Genomic DNA, 25,960 nt, shown 5'->3' on the forward strand with positions numbered 1-25,960 from the left:
CATTTTACACCGTGTCAAACTTTGAAATTTGACACCAAATTCTAACCGTTAATTTTTGCCAAATCAATAGTTATCACTTTTTGAGAATTAATAATTAATTAATAAGTTTGATTTGCAATAAATGATAACAGTTGATTGACGGAAATCAACTGTGAGAATTTGGTGTCAAATTTTAAAGTTTGATACCGGTGTCAAAAGATCCTACCCATGTATATATATATCACTCGTTACCGGCATTCAATTATAAATAAACTAAAAAAATTTCTAAAGAGCAACAATTAATTATGAACTTAAACATAAGTTACTAAATAAAAAATGGTTTTATTAATCTCATATTAAAGGAGATAAGTTATCTCATATCATATAGACAAACTTGTGGGCTCCACCATTAGGGGTGTTCATCAACCGATCCAAACCGATTCAAACCGCGAAAACCGAACCGAAAAACCAATAACCGAAAAATAAAAAACCGAAAAAAAACCGCAAATTTTAATTAGATTGGATCGATTTTCGGATGGGTTGATGAAAACCGATCCAATATATTAATTATCCTCTACCTACTTGTCTTTTCTCCAATCATAGCCCAAAAATTTCTAAACTCAAAACTCATTAACTCATCAACTAAATTCAAGAAAAAACTTAGTCACGTCTCATCAACTATAGTATTGTTTACTGATATTTTTGTATTTCAAAAGAAATTTTTTTACAAAGCCAATATATACAAAAGATGTTATTTGCACTATAATCATGAAACTAAATTTAGGATATTCAAAAAACCGAAAACCGATCCAATCCAAACCGAAAAAAATTGGATTGGATCGGATCGGATTTGAAAAAAAAATCTAAACCGAATGGATGATTACATGATCAAACCGAAGGGATTAGATCGGATGAGTTTTGCTTCCAAAACCGATCCAATCCAAACCGCGAACACCCCTAATCACCATTGATCCATTTTTGTACGATTAATTGATTATGATTCCTTATATTTATTTCCTTATATTAATTGATTCAGCTTGAGAAACGATAAGCCCTATATATATATATATATGAGGTAGGATCTTTTGACACCGGTGTCAAATTTGAAATTTGACATCTCATCTGAGAGCCATTAGATCAAAAAAGATCAATGGTGTCACATGCTTACAAATCAGAGTCATTGATCTGTTTTGATCTAACGACACTTAGATGATGTATCAAATTTCAAATTTGACACGGGTGTCAAAGAATCCAACTTATATATATATATATATATATATATATATATATATATATATATATATATATATATATATATGGAGGAGAGATCTTTTGACTCTAGAATAAGACTTACAACTCTTACTTTCCATCTTAGCCGTTGATTTTCGTCCATCTAACGGTTATTATTTATTTGAAATAAATAAATAAATAATTGTTATAGATAACCGTTAGATGGACGAAAATCAACAGTTGAGATGAAGAGTATATATATATAAAGAAGGTTCTTTTAACTCTAGAGTAAGACTTTTAAGTCTTAATCCTTATCTTAGCTGTTGATAGACGAAAATCAACGATTATCATTTGTAATGTAATTAATAATTAATTAATTAATATGACTTCTTAAAGTATAACTCTTACTTTGGACAAATCTATTTAATTAGGACTTGGGAATTTGGATCCAATACGCCGTCACTCGTCTTTCGAACTAGATGATGACAGAGGAGTAGAGGACATTGCAGATGAAACAGTGTTCGCTTGAAATTCTGGGTGAAAGTGTTGTATATTCTAATTTCTAAGAATATACTTATCTTCTTCTTTTATTTCTAAGTTTCACGTTGTGCGATCAAGTTCAAAATTCAAATACGGCTGTGAAATAATTTATTTATTTACTTTTTAATTATAATTAATTAATAAATATTCGTAACAATTTTTATATCAAAATTTATCAGATATTTATTTATGTTATAAACAATAGATAACTAGAAGAAAATCAGAGATAAGAGAAAAGCAACTATAGATAAACAAGAGAAAAGTAGAAATAACTTTTCATTGTATTGTGTTGTCTCTATACAAAATTTGTATCATAGATTCTCAATTATGATGAATTTCAATGGAATAAATGATAAAATTCAATCCATCTAATTATATATAATTAACTCATAGGAGTTACATGATTTATTCTCATAAATCCTTAAAAATCAAGGGTTATCGAAATCCACATTAATATTATTTATAATAATTTATATATAATTAATATGTAATATATAGTTTCTCTTAGCTAGCTTGCTTATGGATTGACTCAATACAATGAAAACTTATTTTTTCAGATGACATAATATTACTCTTAATTATAACTTTAATATATAGTGTATAACTCTTATACTGTTTACAATCAGATTGAGAGAGGACTTTAATTTTTTCACAAGATGACATAATATGGGGCCCTACGTGATTCATTCCTACTTCCCATCACCTTTTTGATCGAAGCACCTCTTCATATTTTTTCCTTCAAATAAATATAATGTGATTGTAGTTTGGTAAACTCAAGAAAAATAAAACTAAGCACAATTATCAGAAATGAAGGAAAATTTCATTATTGAATAATAATCAATTACAAGCTTGAACTCATGTATATAGATGAGATAGAAACGCTATACAGAGTAAAGATGAAGCGGGAAAAGTTGTTATACATAATAACTAACTCCAAACTTTAGAAACAGAAAACAGAAATCAATTCCTATCATTTTCTATCGTGATTGGTGGCTGTGAAGGTTGCATCATCCACGTCAGCGTTTGTATTCATAATTCTGAGTTTATTGGACTGTTGCGAATTGGGCCGTTGTTGTGAATTGGGCTGTTGCAAGTCTGGTGTTAACCCCCCCCCCCCCCCCCACAAGATGGCCATAGGATGTTGACAAGGCCCATCTTGGAAATGAACTGAGAAAACAGAGGAGAAGTCAGCGGCTTCGTGAAAGCATCGGCAAGTTCGTCGGAGGACTTGACCGGAAGAAGACGAAGTAACCCAGAATTGATTTTCTCACGCGTCACGTGACAGTCAATCTCAATGTGCTTCGACCGTTCGTGAAAAGTGGGATTATGTGCCAAGTAAATGGCAGAATGGTTGTCACAGTAGACTGAGGCTGGTTTCAGCCATGGAAAACGGAGGTCCTGGAAGAGAACTGGAGCCATTACAGCTCACAAGAGAGACTAGCCAGAGCACGGTACTCAGCTTCAGATGACGAGCGAGAGACGGTTGATTGCTTTTTGGATCGCCATGACACTAGAGATGTGCCAATGAAAACGCAGAGACCGGAGATAGACTTTCGTGTATCTGGGCAACAAGCCCAGTCATCATCAGCAAAGGCACGAATATGAAGAGAAGATGTAGCAGAGAAAAATAGACCAGTGGTTGGACAACCTTTAAGGTATTTGAGAACACAAAGTGCGGCAGTCAAGTGTACGTCAGTAAGCTGAGAAACAAATTGAGACAATTGTTGAACAACAAAACTTTTATCAGGACGGGTGGTGGTCAGGTAGAGGAGACGGCCAACCAAGCGTCGATAAGAGGCTGGATCCTGCAATAAAGTGCCCTGAGTGCGAGACAATTTGGACAAGGCTTCAACTAGAGAGGAAACATGTTTAGCTTCGAGAAGACCAGCATCAGTGATAAGTTCGATAGCATATTTCCTTTGGTTCAAAGAAATTCTAGATTTGGACCTTTCTACCTCAAGTCCTAAAACATAACGAAGTTGTCCAAGGTCTTTGATCTTGAACTTGGCATCAAGAAGCGACTTGACATTATTGATCTATGTAATGCAATTACCAGAAAGAACAATATCGTCAATATATACCAGAAGTATGGTGAAAGTGGAAGGTGTTTGCTTTACAAACATGGAGCGATCAACATTGGTTTGAGAATAGCCCAAGCTAAGCAAGGCAAAAGACAATTTTGCGTACCATTGCCGGCTGGCCTGTTTTAACCCATACAAAGATTTCTGCAATTTGCAGACAACATTGGGCTGAGAAACAGATAAGCCAGGGGGCAATTGCATGTAGACTTCCTCATGAAGGTCCACATGGAGAAAGGCGTTGTTTACATCCAATTGAGCAAGGTGCCATCCCTTAATAGCAGCTACTGCAAGGAGTGTTTTGACGGAAGTGAGTTTGGCCACGGGTGAGAATGTATCAAAGTAATCCACTCCTTCTTGTTGAGTGAATCTTTTGGCAACCAAGCGTGCCTTATAGCGTTCAATGGTCCCATAAGAGAGATACTTGACTTTGTAAACCCATTTGCATCCAATGGGTTGTTTGTTAGGAGGAAGTGTCACCAAAGTCCATGTATGATTCTGATCCAGAGCCTTGAGTTCAGCCTGCATGGCTTGTTGCCATTCTGTGTATTTGACAGCCTGGGAATATGTGTGTGGTTCTGTGTGTGTACAAGAACTAAAACAAAAAAAATTTATATGAAGGGCAACACTGCTCATAAGACAGGAAATGAGATAAAGGGTAGCAAGATGTACCTGAAGATTATGGATGCTGCTGATTGATAGAAAGGCCACAGTGATAGTCCTTAAGATACTGAGGAGTATTTCTCAATCTTGAAGACTTTCGAATAATAGGAGAATTTGTTCCAGAGCATCTAGAGGATCACTAGGAGAGGTTTCTATCGTGGATAAAGGTGATATCTCATAAGGAGAGGTTTGCAAGTCTGGTGTGGTGGCATGATTATGATTGGGAATTGGATTATGGCCAAGATGGTCTGGTGGAAAGGATGAATCAGAGAGATCTGGTGGAATGGTTAAAGAAGATTCAATTGATTAATTACTGTCAAGACGTTCACTTGTTGTCTTGAAAGGAAATACATGTTCATAGAAGATCACATGTCGTGAGACAAGCAGTTCATGAGATTGTATATCATATAGCAAATACCCTTTTGTGCCTGGTTTATATCCAAGAAAAATTGTTTTTCTTGCTCGTGGGGAAAACTTGGTGCGATTTGACAACAAAGTGGATGCATAACTCAAACACCCAAAGACACGTAAATGAATTAATGATGGAGGCTCACCGTATATTATTTCATAGGGAGTCTTATTTCCAAGAGTTGGACTGCATACACGGTTGATTAAATGGACACTGTGAGTGACAACATATGACCAAAGTGGAATTGGCAATGAAGCTTGAAATAAAATGGCACGAGCCACATTCAAGATGTGCTGATGCTTACGTTCAACAACACTATTTTTGTTGTGGTGTTTCAATGCAGCTAGTTTAGTGTATGATGCCCTTGGATAAAAAGAAATCATCCATAAAAAATTATTTGCCATTGTCACTTCTGAAAATCTTAACAACATAATGGAATTGTGTTTCAACAAATGCAATAAAATTGCGTATATGTATGCAAGTTTCACTCTTGTTTTTCATCAAAATCAACCAAGTGAATCGAGATAGATCATCAACTAAGGTTAGAAAGTATTTGTGTCCATGTATGGATGGAACACTGAAAGGCCCCCATATGTCTGCATGTAAAATATCAAAAATCATATTGGTTTTAGTGATGCTAGACTGAAAGGGTAATTTTCTTTGTTTAGCTAGGTGACAGGCATCACAAGGACCTACAACTCGAGGTGAAATGAAAGGAAACTGAATTGACATTGATTGAATTACATTTTCTGGAACATGACCTAAACGCCTATGCCATAACAGAGAAGAATCTATAGACTTGTCCATGGCATGGGTCAAATTATTTGCAGAACTTGTAGTAGCAGCAACTTTATTATCCTTTGGGAAATCTTCAACTTAAGGGACTATCACATAGAGACCGTTCTGGAATTCAGCAATACCAATCGTCTCCTGGAATTGCATCTGCTCTATGAAACAAAACGAACTATAGAATGTGAGACAACATTGCATGGATTGAGTTAATTTGGAAGCAGAAATAAGATTCACACAGAATTGAGGCACATACAAAACATTTAGCAGTGCGAGAGAAGGTAACAGGTTAACTGTACCAGAGAAATTGCAACTTACATGTGTACCATTAGGAAGAGTAATGGATATAGGTTCAATTTTATGTATTGAAGAAAAGCAAGATGACATGTATGTTATGTGATCAGTGACACCGATGTCTATGATCCAACTAGTTTTATGAATACCTGATGCATTTGTGTGTGCATTGGACACTTGTGAATTGGTCACAGCATGTGGTGGATTCTCAACATCTGGTGTGTGTGTCATGGAATTTTGCAGAAGTGATAGTATATGCTGATACTGGTTGGCTGAAAATGGACTTTGGATAACTGGTGGTTGTGTTTGCACAGAATCATTGGACTCAGGTTCATAAGCATTTTGTTGTAACACATTATTGGCAGTATGTGCATTCCTTCCACGTTGGTATCCAGGGGGAAAACCGTGCAGTTGGTAGCATGTTTCAATAATGTGGTTATTTCTACCACAATGAGTGCAAACTCTGTTGCCTCTTCCTCCTTGATTGAATCTGCCACGTCCTCTATTGCCTCTTCCACCTTGATTATTGAACATCCTTCGATTTCCACTGTTCAAGGAGTTAGAATTGGTAGATCCATTACCAGAATTGTTATAAACTGCATATGCCTGTGAGTTAGCTACAGATGAGTTTCCAACATCGGAATTGAATTGCCTCTCTTGTTGTACAATCATCGAGAAGGCCTTATTCACGTTAGGTAATGGATCTATCAACATTACTTGTGACCGTACAGAAGTGTATTGATCATTCAAGCCTTTCAGAAAGCGTATCGTGTGGTCTCTATCACGATGTGCACGCATTTTGGTTATTGTTCCACAGTTGCAAGGGGGAAGGCACTCACATGCAGGAAGGGGTTTGAGATTCTCCAACTCATCCCAAAAGTCTTCAGATGAGTGAAGAACTTTGTAACCGAATGATCTCCTTGCTGTAATATATAGATTTCCTCTTGAATATCTGATATGCGAAATACATCACATTGAGCAAACCTTTGCTTTAAGTCAAGCCAAGCATCACGAGCACATTCAATCCATAAAATTGACTTGGCAATGGATTCAGAGATAGATCTGTGCATCCATGCCATCACCATTGTGTTACAGCGCTGCCATTGAGGAAAAAATGGATCATCATTAGGTGGAGCAATGATGCTTCCATTCATAAATCCAAGCTTATTCTTGGATAGAAGAGATATTGTCATGCCACGAGCCCAAGTATGGTAATTACTCCCAGTAAGGGGAGGATGGACCAAGACCAATGAAGGACTCTCATTGGGATGCAAGTACATTGGATTCGAAGATTAGTGTTGAAATCCATGAGTGGATTATGAAGCTCCATGAAAAAGAAAGCTCAAGGATCAAGAAAGTAAGAACTGAAAAATTTGTCGAAGCTGAGTACCAGAGCTCTGTTTAGAGCTCTGATACCATATCAGAAATGAAGGAAAATTTCATTATTGAATAATAATCAATTACAAGCTTGAACTCATATATATAGATGAGATAGAAACGCTATACAGAGTAAAGATGAAGCGGGAAAAGTTGTTATACATAATAACTAACTCCAAACTTTAGAAACAGAAAACAGAAATCAAATCCTATCAGTTTCTATCGTGATTGGTGGCTGTGAAGGTTGCATCATCCACGTTAGCGTTTGTATTCATAATTCTGAGTTTATTGGACTGTTGCGAATTGGGCCGTTGTTGTGAATTGGGCTGTTGCAAGTCTGGTGTTAACAATATCTAGGAGCGTCTAAATGACTAAATATAATAAGCATGTGGAATTTGTTCATGATCAGTTAATTATAGGTGGAACGCAAATGATGATGTCATGGATATGACTCCATATAAAAGCAAAATAAATACAAGTCAATCTGATCAAATTATCTACACGAAGGTTTGTAACGAATATATGATCTTACAAGTAATATTACAAGGTTTTTGTCAGCGTGTGTCTAATGATGCATGTTAGTGATTCAAAATAATAGTAATAATTTTTTCTAATTACTTTAAAAAATAAAATTATTTTTGAATTTTTAAGTTTAGTAGGTTAGTGTATCTAATGATACGTTTAGTACGCAAATGTTAGAGAATTTTTCTATCAAAACAAACTCATACCATGTAATATTTTTCATTCAAAATATAAAATGTTCATATTTGTACAAAAAAATAAAATAAATGTTCATATTTTAATAATTTTCATTTTTTATTATGTACCTGCGTTAACAAAAACTCCTATCATGAAAACAGAAAATAAAATAAAGTAAAAAGAGATGACAGAAGGTTTTTTTTAGGTCCAAGAACATTGGATAAATTGGGCCGAAAGTTTTGGTTTTATATTAGGCCCACGTAGGTCCAGCCAGTCGTACTTGGCCCGTGGGCCTACAAACAGAAGTGTTGGTGAATCTTGCATCCTTTCTCCTTCCTTCCCTCCTTTTATATCGGAGTTGTTATTACTTAATTCTTTCTGTTGTGCGATATTGCAATTCTTCATTGTTCCAATTCCGTTTTACAGTTACAGATAGTTGTTGCCACTTGCCATTCCATGCTTTTTTGTAGCATCTGAACTGCGAAGAAGATCTGAATCCTCTTGATTCATTTCATTTCGGTATTGACAAGGTAACGATGAAGTTGTAGGTGGAAACTTGAGGAACCGGATTGGATTTATGGAGTGGACGACATTGCAGCATCTTGATCTGCGCCACGTAGGGCGTAGCGACAGACCTCTGCAGCCTCATGCTGCTTCCTTCCATCCTCATCAGTTACTCGTTGCCGTCGCCATCGGAACCTACATTGTCGGTTAGCAACTGCACTATCACTCTCTCCTTCTTGATGTTTTTACGTTCAGGAACCGAATTTCACTCTGGTTATAGAATTTGGAAACGCATAAATGCTATGTTTCGTATCGTAGAGGCGTTGTGATTTTTTTGAAATTCGATTCTTATAATGAATGAGGACCAGAGGTCACAAATGCGTGTGGTATAAGCTAGATATAATGATGCATTTGAACCAAATCATACTTCCTGGTTGATAAATTTTAGAAAGGTTATACCAGTTTGCATTTGTTCTAAACTTCATAAATTGTAAAACTGTTGTCCAATTACGATGTTAAGATAAAATAAAGGTTATAAGGATAATGGCACATTATCCAATCCCAAACTCTTATGTTGTCCAATAGTACTAGTAAATTACATAACAATGAAAGCGAATGGGATCTCTCAATGAGATCAGAAGCACATATGGATTCGAGAAGAAACCCCAGAGATAATAGAATTCGAGTCTCCCATCGCAACGGTGTCAAAAAAAAACACTGCAAGGGCTTTTGGGTGCGTAGAAAAGTTGAGATGAGTTTTGATTATGTTTGGGAAGAAGTTTTAAAAATTTTGCCCATCAGATTTGTATAGCAGTAGTCTCAGTGTAAAATTGAAAATTTTGCCATTTCAGAATATCACCAAGAACAAAAAAAAATAGTAGAGGGTGGTATTCGGTATTTTCGTTACCTCATCAAATTAAAAAGTAGTAAAAAATGCAATGAACACAAATATTCTTTCTAAAAAATGTATTTATTGGAGGGTTAATTTAGTAATTTTATCTTATTCTCTCCCAAACGAGAAAAAAGTCGTGAAAGAGACCAAAAATGATGGTGGTTCGCCGGAAAGGACAAAACCGAAAGTGGCTCGTTGGAATCTCCCATGACCTGGATCCACAACGAACCAAGACCAGATCCACGTAGAGGGGAGAAAGGTGATAAGTTCAGTGGAGGAACAATGGCGAACGGCGGCCTGACACGCCGGCGGAAGTTTCCAGCAATTGACGGTGTGTCGCACCTTCTCTGGCGGTGAGACCTGGGCAGACGGAACTGCCTTGGCATGATGGTTCAAATTCATTGCGAACGGCGGCAAAAATAGTGGCGGACGATGCGATGGGAGGAGGATAGAGATCACGCATGTCAGGGGCTAATGGAGGACTGCCAGAAGTATGCGCCACAATGATTGCTTGCTGGTAGGTTGCACGGCAAGGAAGATGACGGCCGTTGGGCAGTGGGTGCAATAGAATTAGAATTTTGCGGATGCTAGGTTTCCCAGAACTTCTCTGATACTAACTTATAGTTGAGATTGTGTATTGAAAATGTACAACAGTTTATAATATATATAGAGATTAATAGGCTTAAAGGATAAACCCAAATCCTAATAAGATAAAGGAAACTAATAACTACATATAATTAAAATCTTAATTACAGATAATTCCAATATTTTCAACAACTAGCAATATGGTTTGCCCTCTATAGTGAATGCATCAAAATCATTCAGGGTTGAAGAAGGGCTTGATGATCTGTTCCCCTCTGGTCGATGGAGTTGTAATCTATGAAAAAAAGGGCAACAACTTGGGCCTTTATCCTAAATTGAACTTAATAAGTGGATTTTAATACATAGGTCTAAGTCGTGCTAGATGAGTTGGTATGGTTCACCTAATCTTTTCTAAAGCTTTATCTTCAGTCCTTCTACTTAAAACTAGCTGGTTAGCTTATTATGGTTCCTACTCTACTTGTTAACTGAATCTATCCATACTATTGGATAATAATTCCACTTGTTACTCTCTGTTTTCAAAATACTGAGAATATTTGAATATCACTCCTTACCTTGAGTTCTTGTCCCATGTAATTCTATTTCTTACCCCTTCTGACTTAAAACCCCAAAAACATAATTCAAAACTGCATACTTCGTACTTGGAATCAACCATTCATGTTATCTCTAAAATCTATCCTGTGGTTTTTTCAAGATAGTTTCTGTCTGAGGGATTGGAGAGCTCCGTTGAGATGAGTGTGTGTGTGTGTTTTTCTTTTTCTTTTTTTAATTTATAATCTCTCTTTTTTCCTTGCTTTTGATGCTATCAGGAGCATTCATGTTCCTCTTGTTATTTATTCTTCTTCTCTTTTGATAAATTATTCTTTTCTCTAGCCAAAAAAAAGAAAAAGGAAAAAAAACACGTGAGAAGCAATGTAGCACGAGCACAAGCATGGGATATTGTAATGGAAGAATTAGTTGCCTCATTCATAACTAAACCTAAAACAATGATATCCAATTTGGCCATTAGCTAGCCTTTAAAGTCGTTATTCACTCAAAAACTCGTTCAGAATTGGATAGACATGCTTGTGCTGATAAAAACAGTCCTCTGTGTTGATCCATTACATCTGAGCCGTTGGCTTCTTGCATCTAGCACTCGTGAGTTGACTGCGTGAAGTAAACTTACCCATTTTGTATGTTGCATTTATTTGTTTTTTGACTTATTTTTGGCAAATGTGTTACTTATTGGTTTTGTTTCCATGTATGCAGAATTTGATGCATTAACAGGGAGCAAGATTTCTGCTCTTGACATTGGTGCTCCTGTTGTACGTATGTCTTATAGTCCTACAAGTGGGCATACTGTAATTGCAATCCTCCAGGTTGGCCCTACCTGAACTTCTCTTGTGTGCATATCAGTGTATGTGGATATTTTTTGTTGTTTATAGTAATATTTTTTTACTGGTTCTTCACTTCTCAATGGAACATGTTGGCCTTTTTTTAAAAGTATGGAAGGACAAGTATTAATAAGATTGTAGTTTGATTAGAAGCATAATATAAGTGTTGTAGAGTCGTTCTTCTCTTGAGGCCCATAAATTTCCAGAAATGCTTTCTGTATTTTTGGCTAGAGTGACAACAAAATGCAAATCAGATCCTGATGGTTACGTTGTAAGATGATGGGGACCACATTGTAGGATGACTTACTGAAGTGTTTTGCCTGGTTAAGTGCACCAAAGAACAAAGTTGTGTTAAAATAGGAAGTTATAGTAAAACTTGCGTATCATTTTGGTGATACTGTGCAAGATTTAATATAAAATGTAAATAATGGGTTTGTGGACATGAGTTTTGGACTGCAATTTGGTTGGGTTTCCTCCTTGTGTCCTTCTAAATAAGAAAAAAATATGCTATTTAGAAAAGGTCCTGCCTTTTGAGAGGTTTCAAATACTTAGGTTTTGTTGAAGATAATTTGCTAATTCATTTTTCTGTTTAAATCATAGCTTCACTGTGTCATTCTCCCTTCTTAAAATCTCTTTATTGGAAGAGAATCTTTTTGATCTTGTTATTGTCTTCCTTTATTTTTTTTATTCTGATGTTATCATTATTTTGCATATAAAGTTGAGCTGGCATAGATAATCCATTCTGTTGAATTTTTGAATTTTGTTTTATTTGTTGTGTAAATTCCATTTGTCAATACTTATTCATTTCCAGCTACTTGTGAGATAGAACTAGTTAGTTAGTCTTTTGTTTTTCTGAATATAATGTTGGTCAATCCTGATCTATATTAGTTAGTACATTTGACTGCGAAGTTCTTTAGTACTTATTACAGCCGTTGCTTTTCCATCCATAGGATTGCACAATACGGTCTTGTGATTTTGATTTAGATCAAACATGTGTATTGCATTCACCAGAGAAGAAGACAGAGCGAATCTCTTCTGAGGCAGAAGTTCATCTGGCATTGACCCCACTGCAACCTATTGTGTTTTTCGGATTCCTTAAACGGACGAGTGTGACAGGTTGGATGTCTGGTTTCTCATCTGTGTAGATAAATGTGCTATTGTCAGTGGTTTGATTCCTAATCCTCATGATTTTTGTTCTATATCTGTTTTTGCATAAATGAAGTTGTTGGAACTGTTGAAGGTGGTAGAGCACCCACAAAAATCAAGACAGACTTGAAGAAGCCTATTGTGAATCTTGCTTGTCATCCTCGTCTCCCTGTTCTGGTAGTGAATATATTTCAATGTACTTCTTGTCATAATTATATTATTCTGCAGGTTCATGTTTTGCGTATTTCTGATGCAAAAAAGATCTAATCTTTGTTCTTTCTTCTAATGATACTTCAACCGTGTCCTTTACTTTGTTGCTTTTCTGTCCCAGTATGTTGCTTATGCAGAAGGTTTGATTCGAGCATATAACATTCACACCTATGCTGTTCATTACACACTACAACGTGAGATGATTCCCGACACATTCTATTCTTGTTGATATGGTTTATATTTCTCTTCTAAGTCATATCCTTTGTGTTATTTATATTTTGTTTCCTATTCAGTTGACAATACTATAAAGCTTAATGGCGCTGGTGCATTTGCTTTTCATCCAACTCTAGAATGGATTTTTGTTGGTGATCGACGTGGTACACTACTGGCATGGGATGTATCAACTGAGAGACCTAGTATGATTGGAATGTGAGTGCCTGTAGTTTACCTATGGTTGAGTTTTTCCCATTCTGTAACTTAGAGGCATCGAATCATGGTTATCTATTTTGACTATTTTGAATTTGTAATTCTCGGTCAATTGTTGGAAATGTTTAAGTTGAGGCTTGTTATTTTGGTTACTCTTGTTCTTGACTTGGAATCTGATGATTATATTATTGCAATTTCAGAACACACGTTGGCTCACAACCAATAGCATCAGTTTCTTGGCTACCCATATTGCGTTTACTTGTAACCCTATTAAGGGATGGAAGTCTGCAAGTTTGGAAAACACGTGTTATAGTTAATCCTAATAGACCTCCTATGCAGGCAAATTTTTTTGAGCCTGCTGGTTAGCTAACTTGACTCTTTCTGCCTTTACTCTGAATTTCCTGTTGGTTTTTGATAGATTGTTTCTCTTATGTTAATTGTATTGCAAAATTTCTGCTGCTACATTCCCCCTCCCTTGTAGAATGTTTTAACATAGAAAAGGATAGAAGAAACATACTAACAGTTGTCTTGCTACATTGTCTTACATTCCATTTCATGAAACTTGGTTCGCTAATACATATTACATTCTGATGCAGCAATTGAATCAATTGATATCCCTCGCATCCTTTCTCAACAGGGTGGAGAAGCAGTGTACCCCTTACCACGAATTAAAGCTTTAGAATTTCATACCAAATCTAATTTAGCAGCACTAGTATTTGCAGTTACGTGCCACCTTTGGTTATTTATAAATTCCTGTAGAATATTCTAGAGTTTTCTACTTGTTTCTAGCTTCTTGTTCCTTTGAGTAGTGTGATGCCTCTTCGGTTACTGTGTATTTTATTTATTACTTCAACTCCTTAACTACCTTGTAATCTGTATATAAAGATCCCTTTGGGTGTCAATCAATATATGAAAAAATACATTTCAGTCTTATATTTCATCATGGTATCAAGAGCAGGTTATCCTGTGGTCATCTTGTAAACCTTCACGTTTCCTTCCGTTTTCCATTTTTCACTGTTTATTAAAATAACTCAGAAACCATATCTGGACCCCTCCAATCACGAAACCAAGGCCACCATTGGACTCAGAAGCCATTTCCGAGTCGACCCACGTCAGCCCCGTCGCCGGAAAGTCAGCCACGCGCCGCCACTGCAGAACTGCCTCTCCGGCGCGTGTGAGCCACGCGCCGCCCTGCCGGCCTCCGTTTGTCACGCGGCTTTCACAGAACGGCTCGCCTGGCCTTCCTCTTCCTGTTCTGGGGGTTTAAATCACGATTGGAGCACTCTTCTTGTTGGGTCCAGTTGGTTCCTTTTCGTGATTTTTCAGTTCTGAACGATTGGAGTTCCTTTTTTGTTTTTTTTTTTTTTTTTTTATTTTGAACAATGGAAGTTGAAAATATTGAGACTGAGAATAAGCATTCTGAAAAATCATCCGGTAATGTTTCCGGTGTCTTTCCTCTTCCCTGTTCTTCGTCTTCCGGAGACAACCCAGCTATACAGATTACTAACCACCGTTTAAACGGTAAGAATTATGAGCAATTTCAGAAGGTGATGTCTCAATCTGCTGAGGCAACTAGTCATGTTGCTCAACAAGGTATGGCATTCCATGTTGATCATAGTAGTCGTTGGATTCTTGATTCGGGAGCTTCTGATCATATGACAGGTAATGCATCCCTGTTTTGTTCTTATACCCCTTATTATCACCAGTCACGAATAAAGACGGCTGATGGTAGTTTCTCTAATATTGCGGGCAAGGGATCCATTAAGCTCTCTGAACATATTACTCTGAATTCTGTCCTTCATGTCCCTTCTCTTACTTGTAACCTTATCTCTATTAGTAAACTTTCCTCTGAATTGCATTGTGTTGCTAAATTCTCTGCCAAAACCTGTGTTTTTCAAGAACAGGATTCGGGGCTGATGATTGGCAGTGCTAGAGAGGAAGAAGGGCTTTACTATTTTGAAGAAGATTCTCATGAAAAGAGATTTTTTGCAAATCACTCTTTATGTTTATCAGACGATTGTAATGATGTTTTATTGTGGCATCGTCGTTTAGGACACCCAAATTTCTTTTATCTTCAAAAGCTGCTTCCAAACTTATTTATCAACAAAAAACCAAGTTCCTTTTTTTGTGATGATTGTCAGTTTGCAAAACACTCTCGTGTTTCTTATTTCCCTAGAGATTATCATGTTTCGTCTCCATTTACATTGATTCATAGTGATTTTTGGGGCCCAGCTCGTGAAAAAAATATATCTGGAACTCGTTGGTTTATTACCTTTATTGATGATCATTCTAGAGTATGCTGGGTATATCTTCTAAAAGATAAGTCTGAAGCTGCAGCCACTTTTAAAAATTTTCATGCTATGGTACAAACTCAATTCCAGACCTCTATCCAAATCCTGCGAACTGACATCGGTACTGAATATTTTAATTCTGTTATTGGTGATTACCTAACCAAGCAAGGTATTATCCATCAAAGTTCTTGTCCTAACACCCCTCAACAAAATGGGGTGGCTGAAAGGAAAAATAGACATCTCATTGAAGTTGCTAGAGCCCTCTTGTCTACAATGCATGTCCCTAAATACTTGTGGGGGAGGCTGTCTTGACTGCCTCATATCTCATCAATCGGATGCCCTCTCGCGTCCTGAATTTTCATTCTCCCATATCTTGCCTTACCCGCTCTTTTCCCTCCTTTCGGGCTCTCTCTTCCCTTCCTCCAAAGTTGTTTGGCTGCGTGGTTTTTGTTCATATTCCTCCACATCAAAGGTCCAAACTTGATCATAAGTCTGTTAAATGTGTCTTCATAGGATATCCTCCTAATCAAAAAGGTTACAAGTGCTACTCACCTTCTCTTCGAAAGGTCTTTGTTTCTATGGATGTTACTTTTTGTGAAACACAATCATTTTTTCCCTCGACTTCTCTTCAGGGGGAGTCTATTGGTATAAATGAAGACAAGTCTTGGAATCCAAATAATTCTACTGTCTTACCTTTACCCTTGGAAACATCTGTTGTTTCTTTACCTTTGGAGTCAGGGGGAGTTAATGTACAGGAGACAAGGACAGCAATTGTACCAGAGACTGGAGATCCTCCTGGTAAATGGGGAAAATTCTACAGCAGGCGAAAATCTCCTCAAGATCCTCTAGACTGCCAGGATTCTGACCCGAGTCCTAGTTCCAGCAATCCACTTGAGAACATTGGTACAGCTGACCTAGATGTGCCCATTGCCCTTCGAAAAGGTACTAGATCTTGCACTGCTCATCCTATTTCTCATCACATTTCATATGAAAAGTTATCTCCAGGTTTTCGTGCTTTCAACACTATATTAGACGGTACAAAAATACCAAAAAATATCCAAGAGGCACTTAATGACCCTAAATGGAGGGATGCAGTCTTTGAAGAAATGGATGCTCTTAAAAAAAATGGAACTTGGGAGTCCGTGGCACTTCCCAGAGGAAAGAAAACTGTAGGTTGCAAATGGGTGTTCACAATAAAATTTAATGCAGATAACAACATCAACAAATATAAGGCCAGATTGGTTGCCAAAGGATTTACTCAGACTTATGGGATAGACTATCAGGAGACGTTCGCTCCCGTTGCCAAACTTAACTCTATCCGAGTCTTACTATCACTTGCTGCCAACCTTGATTGGCCCTTGCATCAATTGGACGTAAAGAACGCTTTCTTAAATGGGGACTTACATGAGGAAGTTTACATGGATCCACCACCTGGTTTTGAACAGGGAGATGGTTCTGTATGCATGTTGAAGAAATCTCTTTATGGACTTAAACAATCCCCTAGAGAGTGGTTTGAAAAGTTTACTCGTGTTGTTAAAGAAAGAGGATTTATCCAAGCTCAGACTGATCACACTTTATTTTTTAAACACTCCGATAGTGGCAAAATTGCTATCCTCATTGTTTATGTTGACGACATAATTGTCACAGGTGATGACTGGGAAGAAATAAAATCTTTAAAAGGGGGTTTAGCTAGTCAGTTTGAACTAAAGGATCTGGGATCTCTCAAATATTTCCTTGGAATGGAAGTTGCTCGTAGCAAGGCGGGAATTTCCTTATCTCAGAAGAAATATATTCTAGACCTGCTACAAGAAACAAGTATGCTTGGGTGCAAGCCTGCAGAAACTCCAGTTGAACCCAATATTAAATTGGGAATTGAAGATGGAAAAGATGTTGACAGGGAGCAATACCAAAGGTTGGTAGGGAAGCTGATCTACTTATCTCACACTCGGCCTGATATTGCATTTGCGGTTAGCATGGTTAGCCAATTCATGCATTCTCCTAAGGAAAAACACCTTAGTGTTGTTTATAGAATCCTCAAGTACCTCAAAAACACCCCTGGTCGAGGAATGCTCTTTAAAAGGGGACACAAGAGGATGATAGAAATCTATACAGATGCTGATTGGGCTGGCTCTGCTATGGACCGAAGATCCACTTCAGGATATTGTACCTATGTCTGGGGAAATCTTGTGACCTGGAGAAGTAAGAAACAAACTGTTGTTGCCAGAAGCAGTGCAGAAGCAGAATTTCGGGCGCTAGCCCATGGCATTTGTGAAGGAATCTGGTTAAGAAGGCTCCTTGGAGAATTAAAGATATCTTATTCTCTACCTGTGAGACTCTATTGTGATAATAAGGCTGCAATCAGTATTGCTCAAAATCCTGTACATCATGACAGAACCAAACATGTGGAGGTTGATCGTCATTTTATCAAAGAAAAATTGGAGGAGGGTAGTGTATGTTTGTCATATATACCTACCAAGGAGCAAACAGCCGACATTCTCACCAAAGGATTACACAAACCCATCTTTGAGGGTTTAATTAGCAAGTTGGGGATGATCAATATATATCTCCCAACTTGAGGGGGAGTGTAGAATATTCTAGAGTTTTCTACTTGTTTCTAGCTTCTTGTTCCTTTGAGTAGTGTGATGCCTCTTCGGTTACTGTGTATTTTATTTATTACTTCAACTCCTTAACTACCTTGTAATCTGTATATAAAGATCCCTTTGGGTGTCAATCAATATATGAAAAAATACATTTCAGTCTTATATTTCATCATGGTTGTAAAGAACCTTGGGATACACCACCCCAAAAGCTAGCTCAAAGGGTGGGAGTGCCTAAGGCCTTATAAACTCCACATTAGTTGCACATACAACCAATGTGGGACTATATATCTCAACAATTCCTTTCCAGTTAATATTGGATACTTAAATTTGGTGTTTATTTAACAGAATGTTACAAGTGGAGACACTTCAAAAAATAAGACCACATCCAATAGAGAAAGGAGAAAGCAACTTTTTGCAGTTTTGCAAAGTGCACGGGGATCATCAGGTGATTGTTTTTTGTTTAGCTGGAATCAAGGTTAAAGAGCATTCAGTATTTTAGGATATTTTCTATTTGAATAAACAAAATTTCCACAATTTGTACTTGTAGTTTTGCCACTCTACTTCTATCCATCAACTTGATGGCATAATAAAATCTTCTGAATTTTCGTATTTATTTTTCATGGGACATCTTATTTATTTTTCTGCCCACTATCCTATTTGCCAAATATTAGCTTTTTGACATCTTTTTGTGGATAATATTTTTTTTCCATGCTATGTCTTCGATTTTTATTTTTTTTTGTTGTGGGGGGGGGGGGGGGGTTCGGACAAAAAAGATTTAGTAGATCTCTCTATCTTTTTATTTTCTTATGATACTCATTTGTTTTGTACACTTTTTGGTACTTAACTTTTTGTACCTATATCTTTCACTTTATTTCTTCTATCAGTGTCATGCATGTCTTATTTGCATAATGTTTTCTGTTTCCATCTAGCTCTTTAATCAGATATATGCTAATGGTAGAGGTGTTATGCAGCATCTGTTTTAAAAGAAAAATTGTCAGCCTTGGGTTCATCTGGAGTGTTAGCAGACCACCAGCTTCAAGCTCAATTACAAGAACATCATCTGAAAGGGTGAGTTGGAATATGAAACTGGGTAGAGGAAAATATATAACTAGTATTTTATGGAAAAACCGGTGGTTAGAATCCATTGTGTTAATTAGATTATGCTGTCCTGACTCTAAATATCTCACCATTCTGGCTCTGAGGTTTAGTCTTGAATCTTGCTTGAGTAGTACTAGCTTATATCTGAATCATGAAATTGCACTTGATGTCTATACCTGCACATAGGGTTTAGTTGCAACAATAGTATTTGAGTGTTAGATGCAGCATCTGCCTGGATCTGAGAACCATTGATGACAAAGTTTTGGGTTCTATAATTGAAATGGTTCTGTATATCATGCTGCTGCTTCGTGGATTGATTTGGCATTTAGCTCTTAACCATTTTGAGTATAAGTCTTGTTTCTGCTGCATGCTCCATGAAACTGTTTCTTCAAATTTTTAATAAACAGAACTTCAGCACAAATTGAACTTTTATTTAGGTTTTTATATAAGTCAACCTTGATCCTCTAAGCTCTAAGGGAAGGTATGGAACTTATCCTTCATTATGAAGTGTCCATTGGCTGCTTTTTTAAGCTTTAGTTTGTCGTGTTTTTGGCTCCCCAATGTGGCTCATCGCTAGAGGGGAAAAAATACTAATTCTTCTAACATGTACACTTGACTTGCATCTGATTTATGATCTTTTTTGGTCATCCATTTATTGTTTCTACCTTTTTTTGCCAAAAAATAAATCAGTGTGATGTTATCAACTTATTGTATATAGAGCTATCTCACTTGGGTAGAAGTTCTCCATCACCTATATCATATTTTTAACATGTTATCTTTCTCTCTTTCCTTAATTGAAGTCTTTAGGTATTTTCACAAGATAAAGCTCTTGCTTAAATAGAGCTGGTGTATGAGCCTGCCTCTCATTTTTCTGAAGGCCACCAAACAAAGATTGAACTTAGGATGTTTGGGGTGCTAAATGGTCTCCAATGGTAGGGGTTAAAGTTGAAAAAAAGAGATAATCTTATTGATAAAATTGTATATTATATCTGTACAATTTCTCTCTATTTAAAGAGACTACATAACCTAATGGGCTAAGCCCAAAGAAGATTCTAGAATGGAAATAAATGAATAAAGAAATAACCAAATACAATTATTTACAACACTCCCCCTCAAATCTGAGGAATAGATATTTATCATTCTCAGCTTGCTAGTAAGCTCTTGAAACCTTTCTGAAGGAAGTTCCTTTGTCAGAATATCAGCTAATTGACGTCCAGAAGGGATGTATGGAGTGGTGATCAATCCGTTATCAAGCTTCTCTTTGATAAAATGGCGGTCGACCTCAATGTGCTTACTCCGATCATGTTGAACTGGATTACGAGCTATACAAATGGCAGACTTATTATCACAAAATAGCTTCATAGGTCCTTCACATCTTATTTTAAGATCACCAAGTATAATTCTCAACCACAATAATTCACAAACGCCTTGAGCCATAGCTCGAAATTCAGCCTCAACACTCAATCTGGCAACCACGTCCTGCTTCTTACTCCTCCATGTTACTAGGTTACCACAAAGAAACATACAATAACCAGTGGTAGATTGGCGATCAATTACGGATCCAACATAATCAGCATCGATATAAACTTCTAAAGAAAGATTGTCATCACGCTGGAACAACAGTCCTTTACCAAGAGTGGCTTTAAGATACTGAAGAATTCTCTCCACTGCCTGCATGTGTTTTTCTTTTGGATCATGCATGAACTGACTTACAATACTGACAGCATAAGCAAGGTCTGGTTTAGTATGAGCCAAATATATCAGTTTCCCAACTAATCGCTGATATTGTCCTTTTATCAACTGGAGGACTCTCCTCTTCATAACCCATCTTGTGATTCTGCTCAATAGGAGTACTAGAGGGTTTACACCCAAGTTTTCCCGCTTCTTTAAGAAGATCAAGGACATATTTTCTTTGGCTGATAAAAATTCCTTCCTTTGAATGAACTACCTCTATCCCTAGGAAATATTTCAATCTCCCAAGATCTTTAATTTCAAACTCAGAGGCTAGACGTGTTTGTAGAAAATGTTTCTCCGCAATATCATCACCTGTTATAATAATATCATCAACATATACAAGGAGCACAGTTAGTTTCCCATCTTGGGAGTGCTTGAAGAATATTGTGTGATCTCTTTGACTCTGTTTATATCCTAAGGCCAGCATAACCTTAGTAAATCTCCCAAACCAGGCACGGAGAGACTGTTTCAATCTATACAATGCCTTTTTTAACCTGCAAACTTTATTTCCTCCATCCATAGAGCCAAAGCCAGGTGGGATTTTGTTGTAAATAATTGTATTGTAATTATTTATTTTTATTTATTTTTCATTCTAGAATCTTCTTTGGGCTTAGCCCATTAAGTCTTTAACAATTTTCATATAATACAATCCTACTTTTCAAGTTCTTTCTTTTCAAGTTGGTATAAGAGCTCTCGATCCTGAGGGCTCTGCTTCCGCAACTGCCGCCTTTAGAGAGGAATCCTATTTGTTAGCCTCTCGCCACCACCGGAAAATTTTTCCGGGGACCTTTTGGACCAAGAGAACCACTGTTTAACTCCGTTTTTCCAGATCTATCAACCTACGGACGTTTCCAGCAGTGGGTCTTTGATCTCGTCATAAAAATCGGATCTTTTTGGCCACTCGCACCTCCTTTGATCAGATCTGATTTATTGGTTGCTGTTTGGGACGTTCAGAGACCTTTACTTGTCATAAAAATTGGATCTTTTTGGCCACTCGTGCCTCCTTTGATCAGATCTGAATTTTTTGTTGCTGTTTGGGACGTTCAGAGGCTTCTACAACATTGTCTGGTTGTGCGTTTGTGTGTTTCCCCCCCTCAAGTTGCAGATTTTTTGGTTCCTCTTTTTGCAGATCTAATAATTTTGCTTCTGTTTGGACTTCAACTTGAAGTTGTTCTGCTGTTTGAGCTCTTTGAAGACTTTTTCTTGACTTCATTGATAATTACCCACTTCTTTTGGGTTGTTCTCTTTGATCTGTTTTATTTGTCCATGGGACGTTGGTGCACCTATTGTAAGAGTGCTGGACACACAAGAGACATGTGTTTTCGTTTTCATAGGAGTGCGATAATGTTACTCCATATGTGAATATTCGGCAAGAGGAGTTGGAGCAGCTGAAGGTTGCTATTGATACTTTGCGTAAGACGTCTGACAATTCTTTGATCTTGTCTGGTAAGAACACATGTTCTACATCTCTTCTTGCCTCTTGCACTGATTTTAAAACCTCATGGATTTTGGATTCTGGTGCAACTGATCATAAGACTTGTCTTATTGAGTCTTTTCTTTCTTATCATCCTACTGTTGGTAGTCATATTATAGCCGTAGCTGATGGATCCCATAAATCAGTTATTGGTTCTGGTAACATTCAAATTCAACTTTCCTTGTTTCTTAAAAATGTTCTTTATGTTCCTCAGCTTTCCGCTAATCTTATCTCCACTCAAAAGCTTACAACTGATTTGAATTGTGCTATCACCTTTTCCCCCTCTCATTGTGTTATTCAGGATCTTACCACGAGGAAGACAATTGGAGTTGCTGAGGAGCAGAGTGGGTTGTATTATCTACTTCCAGAACATGCTACAAATGATACAAAAAATCAGTTATTGATGACACGTCATCCTTCTACAACATAGTCTATGATTTGGCTCTATCACAAGCGTCTGGGGCATCCACCGTTTAGCCTATTGAAGTCAATGTTTCCTTCTCTGTTTCTAAAGCAGTCAGTTGAGACCTTTCATTGCATGTTTGTGAATTTGCAAAACACCATCGAGTGTCCTTTCCTTCTAGTGCTATCAAAAGCATTGAACCTTTTTCTCTGATTCATTCTGATGTTTGGGGCCTTTCTAAAGTGCATAGTGTTTCAGGTGCAAAGTGGTTTGTTTTTTTTATTGACGATTGTACTCGGGTGACATGGATATTCTTGATGAAAGATAAGTCAGAAGTACCAGAGATATTTATCCGATTTTATCACATGGTCGAGACTTAGTTTGGTAAGAATATTAAAAGATTAAGATCTGATAATGGTACTGAGTACATCAACCAACGTCTGTCACAATTCATTTCAGATAGAGGTATGATTCATGAGCTCACATGTGTTGATACCCCTCAACAAAACGAGGTTGCTGAAAGAAAAAATCGTCACCTACTTGAAGTTGCTAGAGCGCTACTGTTCCAGACATCTGTTCCTAGTTCTTATTGGGGCGAAGCCGTGTTAACTGCAGCCTTTTTGATCAACCGCTTACCTTCACGTGTCCTTAACAATAATCGTCCTATCATTCAATGACTTCCTTCTTTCCTTCTGTTCCCATTTTGCAGAGTCTTCCGCCACGAGTGTTTGGTTGTTGTTAGAAATAATATTAATTTATTATTATTAGAATAGTCTAGAATAGTCTAGATTGTGGGCTTGGCCCATTAGGTCATCCCATTAGGTCTTTTAGTCTCTATAAATAGAGAGCCTCCTTGTACAGACTTACACACTTGAATATACAATATATTTCAGATTCAATTTGGTATCATAGCTCTCGATCTGAGGGCTCTGCTTCCGCATATATATCTTTTCCTTTCTTTTTACTGCCGTGCATCATACCGGCAACCATCCTTTCACACCTAACCCTTATTTAGTCACAAATTTCTTGTCCTCAACCTCGTATCATTAGGAAAAAGATCGTCAGCCTCCGTTCATCGCCGGAAACCGCCACAAAACCACTGTCCGCCATTGTTCACCGCCGTCAGACTGCTTTTCTGGCGACTTTTCCAACCAACCACCACGCGATCAGGAGCGGCTCAGGGAGGCGACCCTGTCTATCTAAGCCGCGTGTTGATCGGAGCATCCACGCGCCGGTGGAAGTCTCCGGCGGCCGAACCACTGTTCCGGCGCGTGAGCCACCGTCTGGCCACCGTTCCAGGCCGGACCACCACCATCTTGCTCGCCTCCTCACCCTCTTTCCAGATCTGGTCTCCGTTCGTTGTGGGTCCCATCCGTTTGAAAGATATCAGTGAAAAACCCGCTGTTTGGACACTTTTGTGCAACGTTTTTGCGCGATTTCTTGCTTTCTTGTAGTTCTTTGCTATTTTCTGGTCATCTCCTTTTATTTTGTGATGGAGGGCTCAAATAATGCGTCCAAAAACACGACTGGCATCATCTCCGGTACTACCCCATCTCCATTCTTTTCTCGGGCCAGTGATTCCAATTGGAACAGTGGACGCGGTCGCAGACAGAGGCCTCGTTGCAATTATTGTCAGAATCTTGGGCATTTTGAAGAACGCTGCTATAGGAAGTACCCTCATTTGAAGTCACCGTCTGCCAAATTTGCTCAAACTGATGTTACGCCACCTTCAACTGGATTAGTAACTCTTTCAAGTGCCGACTATGAGACACTTCTCAAGAAGGTTTCTTCTCAGCATCCTACTCAAGACACTGGTAATCATGTTGCTTGTTTTTATCAATCATCTTTTGGACCCTGGATAATAGACTCAGGTGCTACTCATCATCTTTGTGGTAATAAAGATCTCTTTACTTCACTTTCTTATTCTAATAACCTACCCCCTGTCACTCTTGCTGATGGCACTAAGGCTCCTGCTCGTGGAATTGGGGAAGCCAACCCAACTCCCCTTTTAACTTTGAGTTCTGTTTATTATATACCTGACATTCTTTTTAATTTAATCTCTGTTAGCCAGTTGATTCATTATCTTTCATGTACTATTACCTTCTCTAAACAATCCTTTTCTATGCAGGATTCGGGTACGGGGAAGACGATTGGAGCAGGCATTGAGTCACGAGGTCTCTACTATCTGATTGCACCACCTTCTCCAGTAGCTTGTTCTCTCACAGAGTCTCCTGAGCTAATTCACAGCCGTCTGGGTCATCCAAACCTCTCCAAGCTTCAGCATATGGTTCCCTTTTTATCCAATCTTAAGTCTTTAAACTGTCATTCTTGTCAGCAAGGAAAACACACTCACAAGGCCAGATATCTCCTTCGCAGTGAGTGTTGCAAAAGAGTATGTGTCTCTTGAATTTTCTAAATTTCTGGATACACAAGGGACGATACACCAGACTACCTGTCCCCACACTCCACAACAAAATGGAGTCGCTGAACGTAAAAATAGACATCTAGTTGAAACTGCACGTACCCTTCTCATTCATATGAACATCCCACTCCGTTTTTGGGCAGATGCTATTATCACCTCATGTTTCCTTATCAACTGCATGCCCTCTTCTGTGCTAAATAATGATGTTCCCCACAGTATTTTGTTTTCCGGAGCACCTTCTTATCCTCTGCCTTTACATATTTTTGGCTGTACTTGTTTTGTTCATGATCTTACTCCAGGTAAAGACAAGTTGACATCCAAGGCCTTCAAATGTATTTTCCTTGGGTATACACGTTTTCAAAAAGGGTATCGTTGCTATTCTCCTGATCTCAAGCGTTATATCGTTTCTGCTGATGTCACTTTCCTTGATCAGCAGCCTTTTCACTCTACTCCGTCTCCAGTGTCCCAAGTTGATCAGGTCCTTCCTGTTCCTTTTCTTGACTTGTCTTTACCAGCTGCAGGTGACCCTATTCCAGAGGAGCAACCAATTACCTCCATACCTGCAGATCGTCCTCTCCTCACATACCAGCGTCGTCAGCCTGCACCTCCTCCGACTTTGCCTTTTGATGACTCATCGCCCTTTCCCGTCGGCTCTTCTCCTCCGGATCCTCCATCAGAGACTCCTCCCATTGCCCTTCGGAAAGGTATTCGATCCACTCGAAATCCTCA

The 25,960-nt window shown here is 37.8% G+C and overlaps 1 protein-coding gene across 2 annotated transcripts in view; it reads left to right on the forward strand.

Annotated features, from left to right (window-relative positions):
- The first annotated feature begins 8,635 nt into the window (after window positions 1–8,635).
- The window catches only part of LOC133287491 (uncharacterized), a 44,331-nt gene continuing 27,006 nt past the window's right edge, over window positions 8,636–25,960 (forward strand). The window contains exons 1-10 of one of the 2 annotated variants that reach the window (XM_061485123.1): window positions 8,636–8,768; window positions 11,303–11,412; window positions 12,378–12,543; window positions 12,650–12,750; window positions 12,905–12,977; window positions 13,077–13,212; window positions 13,410–13,570; window positions 13,806–13,930; window positions 18,446–18,545; window positions 19,072–19,168. In XM_061485123.1, the coding sequence (XP_061341107.1) occupies window positions 8,636–8,768; window positions 11,303–11,412; window positions 12,378–12,543; window positions 12,650–12,750; window positions 12,905–12,977; window positions 13,077–13,212; window positions 13,410–13,570; window positions 13,806–13,930; window positions 18,446–18,545; window positions 19,072–19,168 (1,202 nt within the window). Of the gene's footprint in view, window positions 8,769–9,627; window positions 9,972–11,302; window positions 11,413–12,377; window positions 12,544–12,649; window positions 12,751–12,904; window positions 12,978–13,076; window positions 13,213–13,409; window positions 13,571–13,805; window positions 13,931–18,445; window positions 18,546–19,071; window positions 19,169–25,960 lie in introns of those variants that run through there. The other variant, XM_061485130.1, reaches the window with a different exon arrangement.

The sequence above is a fragment of the Gastrolobium bilobum genome, unplaced genomic scaffold, assembly GCF_033153095.1.
Source record: "Gastrolobium bilobum isolate Gb01-03AN ecotype WA unplaced genomic scaffold, APGP_CSIRO_Gbil_v1 utg2810, whole genome shotgun sequence".
NCBI classification, from domain to species: domain Eukaryota; kingdom Viridiplantae; phylum Streptophyta; class Magnoliopsida; order Fabales; family Fabaceae; genus Gastrolobium; species Gastrolobium bilobum.